General features: G+C 45.1%; 1 protein-coding gene across 1 annotated transcript; it reads left to right on the forward strand.

Annotated features, from left to right (window-relative positions):
- On the forward strand, positions 2,554 to 6,196 carry LOC8082351 (50S ribosomal protein L1, chloroplastic). The gene is made up of 7 exons (XM_002439687.2): positions 2,554 to 2,963; positions 3,072 to 3,251; positions 3,347 to 3,401; positions 3,905 to 4,032; positions 4,375 to 4,458; positions 5,522 to 5,647; positions 5,744 to 6,196. The coding sequence occupies exons 1-7, from the start codon at positions 2,634 to 2,636 to the stop codon at positions 5,879 to 5,881; spliced, it is 1,041 nt and encodes a 346-aa protein (XP_002439732.1). The 5' UTR covers positions 2,554 to 2,633; the 3' UTR covers positions 5,882 to 6,196.

The raw sequence follows: 9,279 nt of genomic DNA on the forward strand, positions 1-9,279 counted from the left end.
CGTCACATAAATAGCGTATAAGATAATTAAGAGATATTTCAATTCATTGCAGACAAGACTGAGAGCGAGATGGGCCGAGCCATGGGCAACCGTTCCTGGCAGTCCGACACACGCTCTTTGGTGACCAGAAAAGAGACACTAGTGCAGTAGGCAGTGATGTAAATAATAAAATAAAGGCAGTGAATAGTTATTTAAGCTTAGGTTTGGTTTGAGATATGTAAGATAATAATATCGTTCATATATTTCATGTTTGGTTAAGAGAGACTCATCGTTATGTGTTTAATTATATAGCATATATGAAAAATGTTGCACGAGGCCCTCTTGACATATGGGCCTTGTTGTTCTTCATCTCCTTCTCTTTTCTTCCAGTGCTAGCTCCGGAGTTCTAGCTGGCTGATGCACGCAACCTCTGTGGTCGGAAGTTCTAGTTCGAATGTGGTGTCGCTAGGCTCACCTGTGTCATTGCTCAAGCTTGCCTCGCCAAGACCATGACGCTTGCTAGGCTCACCTACCCCACACCATGTCTACGCGCGCCGCCGCCACCACCGTCCCTTTCCCTCCTCCCTCCCCCTCGCGTGCGCTCCTGTACCCGTTGCATGTGCGAGAGCAGGGGCGGAGCCCAGTGGAGGCGAAACTGGGCTCCCGCCCCCCCCCCCCCCCTTGTCCGAGTAAACAAGATTGAGGTCTTGTTTAGTTTTCAAAAATTTTCAAGATTTTTTGTCACATCGAATCTTAAGGCACATGCATAATGCATTAAATATACATGAAAATAAAAATTAATTGCATAATTTATCTGTAAATCGCGAGACGAATCTTATAAGCATAGTTACTCCATGATTAAACAATGTTTGTCAAATAAAAAAATGCTACAGTATCGAAATCCAGAGATTTTTTGTGAACTGCACCGTGCCACCGACCTGTACACTACTCAATGCTCAAATGCAAAGAAATGACATGATTGATGCGATTGATGAATTTTCATCCTCTTTCTCATTTTTTAAACCTTCACCTAAAATTCCAAAAGTTTACAAGATTCCCCGTCACATCGAATCTTTAGACACATGCATGATATATTAAATAAATATAAAAAATACACTAATTGCACAGTTTATCTATAAATCACGAGACGAATCTTTTGAGCCTAGTTAGTCCATAGTTAGACAATGTTTGTCAAATAAAAACGAAAATGCTACAGTGTCAGACTTCAAAAAAAATTTCATCTAAACAAGGCCTTAGTGGTGGACCAGAGATTACTTTCTCACTAATTTAATACTTCTTGTTGATAATAAATCGGTAATGGTAATTTAGCCCCCCCTAAACTTTTAGTCACGCTCCGCCACCGTGCGAGAGGCCTTGGCTTTGTTCTGTTTATCTACAAACCAGTAGAAATAGGATCGATTCATCATATTCCCCTTTATCCTCCAATCCAAAGACGGTGACCGAGCAGCCTCACTCCTCATGTTCTCAAAGCGGGCTTCCAGTGAAAAATTGTGTGGAGTGTTACCGTTTGGTGAGAATTTGCGTTCGAAGTCTTTGCGTATGATTGAGCGACTTGCAGCCACAAATGACAAAGCCTCCGGCAGCTGCCACTTGGTCTATTGTTGTCTATCCCCGGCTGAATGGCTGACGGAGCGAGCAAAGCTTTCACGTGCACCACGCTGCTTTTTTATCGTAATCATCGGTCACCTCCAGCGGGTCGTTCTCTGGAAAGCCAGTTACCAGTCCAGAAGCAATCGTAATTTAGGATCCACAAGAAATGAGGGACGAACCAAAAAGGACGGGCAACTCCGACCAGAAAAACGATCACGGATAAGCTCCGTCACATTGGAACTGGATCATCCCATCCAAAGCATAAAATCTCGCTAGGAAAAAAAAAAACCCCACCTGTCACGCTGCCAGTTTTAGTGAGTACAACCACTTCTCGCAGCCACACACGGGGACGGGGTCGGTCCCTCGTCGCTGCCGCTCGAACGGTCGAACCGCGACCGCCCGTCCACACACCTGTCCTGCTGCCCCGCGCGCGCCTCCGCACGGCTCTCGGGGCTGAGCCAAATCAGGAGGAGCCCCCCCAACACCGGCGCGCGTCTCGGCCCAGCCAAACTCGCCGACGCCCGTCGCCCGCGCGGACACGACACGCCCCAACCCAAGCCTTGGGACTTGTTTAGTTCCAAAAATTTTTGGAAAATTAACACTGTAGCATTTTCGTTTGTTTGTGGTAAATATTATCTAATTATGGACTAACTAGGCTTAAAAGATTTGTCAACTGTGTAATTAGTTTTTATTTTCGGCTATATTTAATACTCCATGCATGCGTTTAAAGATTGATGTGACGAAAAATCTAAAAAATTTAGCAAAATTTTTTAGAAACTAAACAAGGCCCAAAGATCCGGCCGAGCCAAATCACCGGAATCAGGGCCAGGGGACGGGAGTTTTCCAGGCGCCGCGCCCGTCAATCCCTGCGAGTCTGCGACCGCGAGCCCGCCCGCCCACGCCCAGAGCCCCTATCCGATGGTGAACACCGAGGCCGAGACCCATCATCGGCTATAACCCGCGCTCGGCCACTTCAGCTTCTATTTCTATCCCTCCACACCCTCTTATCTGCTTCCCCTCCCCTCCCCTCCCCCACCTCCACCATGGCCACAGCAGCTGCGGCCACCGCCGCCTCCACCTCCCTGCTCGCGCCGGCGGCGAGCAGCACGGCGCCGGGGGCCTCGCCCAACGCGCTGTTCTTCCCCTCCTCCGTGCCGTCGCTGCGCGCCTACCCGCGGCTCCTCCTCGCGTTCCGCCGCCCCGCCGCCGCGGCCGCCCAGGGCGCCGTGCTCGAAGAGGAGGAGGTACAGGCCGACCAGCGGGGCCAGTACGACGACGACGACGACGGGTACGAGGGCGGGCGCGGCCCCGCGTTCACGGCCCCCACGCGGCCGCGCACCGGCAAGGCCGCACTACCGCTCAAGCGCGACCGCGTACGTACGCATGCGTACCATCGAATACCCTCCCAGCCCTTCCGTATGTGGTTCATGTTGCTTGCGTGATTTTGTGACGCTGTGCTGGTTTTTTTTGAGGGTGTGCAGACGAGGTCCAAGAGGTTCCTCGAGATACAGAAGCTGAGGGAGAGCAAGAAGGACTACGACGTGCCCACCGCCATCTCGCTGATGAAGCAGATGTCCAGCGCCAAGTTTGTCGAGTCGGCGGAGGCGCACTTCCGCATGAACCTCGACCCCAAGTACAATGACCAGCAGCTCCGGGCCACGGTATTGTTTTCTTCTTTTTCTGTCGTTCTCTTCTGCTTGCTTCTTGTGTCCTGTTGCGTTCGTTGATTTGTGTTGGTCGTGCGTGGTGAGCACAGGTGAATTTGCCCAAGGGAACAGGCCAGTCGGTGAAGATTGCGGTTCTCACACAAGGTGGGTGGTGGTTGAAACACAACGTAATTGTTGTTGAGTGATAGTTAGTACAAACTGAATTCATGTCGATTGCAGTATATGATTCATGGGCTAATTAGATCACTGTGCTAGTGGGTCGTATGTGTGATTGTTCTATTAGAAACTATTGCCTCATTTGGTATTTTCCCTCTTAAAGTATCATGTCATCTTTCAGAGTTCAAATGCAACATATTAGATTGGACAAAGTTAGTTCGTCTTTGGTAACTTGGCAGAAGAATATTACAATCAGTTCATGATGTTCCTACCTCTTTGTTTTTCACAAGAAGTCACTTGGGAGTTGGCGGGATGGTGCTATTTTTGTGCTGTCGACTTAGCAAACCCTTGTTGAATGACTGAAAGTTTGTCTTTCATATCCTTTGTGAAAGATAGTCATGCTTTTCTTGTCATGATCATAAAGATGGAGGCACCAGTAGTTGAAATAATCATGATCTTTATGCATTAATAGTTGTTTTCTGACCTTACAGGTGAGAAGATAGATGAAGCTAGAGCTGCAGGAGCAGATATCGTAGGTGGAGAAGATTTGATTGAACAAATAAAAGGAGGATTTATGGAGTTTGACAAATTGATTGCATCACCTGATATGATGCCTAAGGTATGATCTATTAACAGTTCTGCCTTCATTTCAGTTTACTATTGGTGACTGCCGCAAACGAAATATTTAGTTGTGCATGCTTACTACAGGTCTTAAGTGTCTTACCATGTAAACTGTTAAAAACGTTGTTTTCTATAGATAAAATAGATTAGCTATAACAATCTAATTTCGGAATGCAGGAATACATTTGTGAGATATTTCATTCTTTGATAGCTAATGCTGAACTAAATGTCCAAAATTATGTATATATTTGTTCCATGCTTTGCCATGTCCATTGAAACTTTCAACATGGGCTTCCCTTTAAATGATTATCAGGCTGAGTTATTTCTGTTTACTTTTCAGGTTGCCGGCTTGGGTAAGATTCTAGGACCAAGAGGGCTGATGCCTAACCCCAAAGCTGGCACTGTTTCTCCAAACATTACTCAGGTATTAAGGAAGTCAATACAGATTTTGTTTGCCTCAGATTTCATCAATATTGCTTCATTGCTTATTCTGGGCACTGACAAGATTTAAAACTTCATGCCATTATAGTATTTAGCTGACTTCTAGGATTCATGTATAAGTATCTTCCTAACTTTGTCAGTTGCATTTACTTTCCTGTACTCTAATAATTCAAGGCTCAGGCATGGTGTTTTTCTTGAACGCATGCTTGTAATTTAGTTGTGCCTAGCAAGAGTTCAGGAAGTTGAAATAGTTGGTTTTACTGATCCCCTAAGGAGGAAACTGGATGAGACACATGTTGGAGGATATGGAGCGTTGTTGGTTTATGGCAGTACACCGGTGGTAATAATATTATGAAATCCTGATTCACCCTAGACAGAAACATAAAGCATTGGCAATAATAACTTGCAAAAGTAGTAAAGCAGTTGATTGAGGGATATGACTTAAAATCTGGTCCAATTTTCATGGTTCAGTTTATTTTATTTAGAAGCAAGGCTGAACGTACCAAAAACTCAAAATGGAGCAAGGACTACTGACATGTATGTTGTTATTCAATTGGAAAATGTACTGAGTTTCACTTTTATAGTGTGTCAAGTGTTTCTGCGTCCATCCTTGCCGAGACTTTAAATGCTGTGTTGATGGAGGACACAGTACAAGACATTTGACCTTGATACAGATTATGGTTCTAAACTTCTGATGCATGCTTGTACCCCTCCCCCTCCCTCCCTCTCCCTCTCTCTCCCAGATATAAAGTCATGCTGACTTGTGTGCCAGTCATACACGTTTTAGGTGTGACCATCATTGCCCTAATGTTATTGGTATTGGTATTTTAATAATAGATCTACCTTGGAAATGGCAGTTAAAGTAGGGTCCAGATGTCCTTTTGTTCATAAGTTAAGGGAGTTTTTTTTTTCTTGAGGCAAATAAGTTAAGGGAGTATTACTTTTGAACATATTTGAAAAATGGTTGTAAAATTGAATCAGTTCAACCCAATTGTAGTGATAATTGTCTAGGAGACCAATGAAATAGATTGTGTGAATGGTTCCAGGCTATCGAAGAGTTCAAGAAAGGGAAGGTTGAATACAGAGTTGATAAATCAGGAATTGTCCATATTCCCTTTGGCAAGGTTGACTTTCCGGAGGAAGATCTCATTGCAAACTTCATGGCCGTTGTTGTAAGATCTATGTTCCTACAAAACATCTATCTCTGACTCTCTGTTCATCATTTTACCAAGGATAGTGTTGATATACTTCTTGCTATCCATTCACAGCGCTCTGTTGAGAGGAACAAGCCATCTGGTGCTAAGGGGATATACTGGAAAACAGCGTACTTGTGCTCATCCATGGGACCTTCTATCAAGCTAAACATAAAAGAAATGCTTGATTATGGTTTGGACTCATCTGACTAGATGTGACCACAGGCACCAGTTAAGTCAGATTAACTATCTGCCCCTTGCGACAAATGAGCGGAGACATGGTTGTGGGGTATGGCAAGGAGGTGCTTAGGTACAGTTTTTTCAGTTTTACGGGCACCCATCATCAGAGCAGCTAAAGTATGCCCAGATCGACAAAGAGGTGGTCTTGTTGGTCATGTATTTATGAGCAAATTATTCATGGTTTCATAGATGTCTGTCTCTGAGACGTTTGTTGTAATGTTTCATATTCTGTCAATAGTCATCCTTGAGCTTAAGCCAGCAATTTATTTTCACCTGTCATTAACATAAGTACTTACCGTTCATGTTTGTGTTGGCGAGTCGGCATGTATTTTCATCCGCTTACTCGTACAAGTTTTGAGTCTCAGCATTGGTGTTCATTTCCTGCAGTAAATGAAGGCACTTATGAAACATTCGGTTCATACCATGACGGTAAACTATTAAAAGATCATGCTAGTGCATGCATGATATGATACAGGAATCACAAAGCGAAAAATCACATGATAGCACGTGTGCATGGGCAGAAAGGAAGAATGCCTTTTTACATTTGATCACGTGATTATGAATATCTATACCTTTCAAGCATCTCAATTGCTGATCACAGATTTGATTCACATTAAAGTGTAATTGGAAGTCAGAATCGAGCGAATGGAATTTGATTCTAAATGGCTCTTTTGGTTCAATCTCTCTCCAAAAGATATAAACAAATTGTTTGCGACCAAAATTGGCAGTACCAATCTGAGAAAAAAAAAGGGCCATCTGGTTTTGAATGACTTCCAATGACAGAATGGACTTTACGATTGTGCATCTCTCGTCGATCAAAATGCATATGCGTCCAATTTAAAATTCAGATGACAGAATTATGGAATTTGGAAGAACCTGTTTCATAAATCAAATACGGCGTAATCCAGGTGTTGATGCAAAACTGATCTGCAAACACAAAGGGCTAATACCCAATTCAAACGTTAAGGCGTGCCAGCCGATTTGACCTTGCTATCGGCAAAGGTGATAACTCGAATACTTTAGTCATGACAACAGCGATGCGCCCGGATGTCACGGCTAAGAGGTACTCACGCGGAACTCGAGAACACGCCGAGCTTAAGTCGACGAATTCCTAAGAACTCGTAATAAAAAGAAAAAAGTATGACGAAGTCGTCGAAAAGTAGATGCTGGAATATGAGTAAAAACGTGTATTTGATTGATTTCTTGATATCTTGATTACAAGGTCCTAGGGTTTATATTTATACCCGGCTCAAAGAGCTACGACCAGACACGATTAGAATTCGAATTCCAAATTACACGGAATCCGTATACAAAACGATGCAAATAACTAAGGAAATAATAAAACTATCCTTCGTAACAAACCGAAACTCCTCCAGATGACAACTGGCAGCTTCCGGACTCCTCCTTCGCGTCATCGGCAATCCCCTTGCCATAGTCATCGGCAGACCTTTTTATCCAGCCATCGGCACCATATTACTGCCTGTGGACTTAGTCACATCCAACCTCTCCCTCATCGGCAACCATCCTCATCAACAACCCGCATTGTACTGCCACCCTATCCTGCCATCCTGGACACGTGCCCAAAAACGGTGTCAACACATGCCCCCCAGTTTCGGAGTATAAAACTATTAATGCTCCGAAATTCTCTGCAGTAATGATGCCTTCTCCGCAATTAATGCTCCTAATCCGGTAACCGACAACCTCAATCTGGACAACTCTGATCCTAATCATCCGCAGATTCCTCGAAATTCCCAACTTCCTAAATGGGCATCTTTCTTGGTAGTACATCGGCAACAATTCCGTTATAAAGATCTGCCGATGCTCTGACCAGGATATTCGCAAAAAACGGTTACCCCCCGTCTATCCGCCCATCGGCAAGATGACCGTTATAGAATATCGCCGATGGACCGACCAGGAGATCGCGCACAGTAAAATATCTTTAGATAATGACCGCTTCCTGTCAAATCACCTGCACAATCCCTGGATTACCATGCGAACAGTTACCATATCCACCTGAGTACCCTCGGGCTTCTCGGATGCGGCAAAGAGATAAGACGGATTTGCCCTTGCCCATCTTGTCCTATAAATAGTTCCTTCTTGGGTACTCCTCCCCCATTACACCATTCTACTATCCAACTTTGCTTTTCCAGCGGCGGCGCCATCTACAACCCTCAAGACCTCCGACAAGCACTCTTCTTCATCAACTCCGGTGCCCTCCAACGTCCTCTTCACGACAAGATGGCCATTGGTTTCGTCGTCCCTGAGGTCAGACTTCCATCTCATCTGCTGTACCTTTTTCTCGCATTCCTGTTCATCCGCGATTCATCTTACCGAATATTTTCCTTTTCCTTTTCCTTTGTATTTTTATTCCCCAAAACACTAGGAGTTGTCCAACAAAATTGTCATCCCTACCGATCAACCACACCTTCAGTGCCTCGGCCCTCTAGGAGATCCAGATCCAACCGACCTTATCAATGCAGAAACCAACAGAATTCCCTTTAGAGCTGAAAACTTTTCTTTAGATCTGTGGAAAGACACCTTTCGTTCTTGGCCCAGCCCTACTGTAGGGTGGAAAGATTGGTTTTTGAGGGTCAGCAATTCTTATGAAGTTCAATGGGGTGAGAGGAAGCTAGCTCAATGCATCAGGCTATCCATTGCCGATATGCACAGGAACGAGTCATTGCTGATAGCTGCATCCTACTTTTGGTCAGACACTCTCAATGCTTTTGTTTTTGGCCACGGCCCTGCTTCTCCTACCCTTGCCGATGTAGCCATGCTTACTGGGCTAGATATATCTTCTGCCGATAGCACCCACTTTTTTGATACCGCCCCCAGTGCCAAAGTGGAGACTCGCGCTATCGGCGGTTGGTCAGGGTACATCCAGAAGTACCGCGGGAGAGGGCCTGTCACCATAAAGGAACAAACCACCTTTCTGAACATGTGGCTGGACAAGTTTGTATTCTGTGGTCGATCGGCAGGACCGACTTCTGTTTATCTATCGGCAGCAGAAAGACTGGCTAGCGGCGGCCAGTTTCCTCTCGGCCGATATTTGCTCGGCGCTGTTTACCACCTTCTTCATCAGGTAGCCCAGAAACTCCTGCTTGGCCAATCCATCGGCAACTTGGGAGACCCCTGGTGGTTTATTAATATGTGGCTCAATCTGCACCTGCATAAGCGCCTTGATTTCAACCTGTTTTCACAGCACTTCCCAAGAGATATAGCCGAGAATCATGTGTTGGGTGAAGAGGAATCGGCAACGCGTGCCCCCTTGAACTTTGGCGAAGCCGTTATAGTCTTACCCGGTTCAGGGAACAATCCGGATCAGATCGGCCGATTCTTCGAGACTCTGTATGAGGGTCTGGCCAGAGATG

Source organism: Sorghum bicolor, chromosome 9 (genome assembly GCF_000003195.3).
Source record: "Sorghum bicolor cultivar BTx623 chromosome 9, Sorghum_bicolor_NCBIv3, whole genome shotgun sequence".
Lineage (NCBI taxonomy): Eukaryota > Viridiplantae > Streptophyta > Magnoliopsida > Poales > Poaceae > Sorghum > Sorghum bicolor.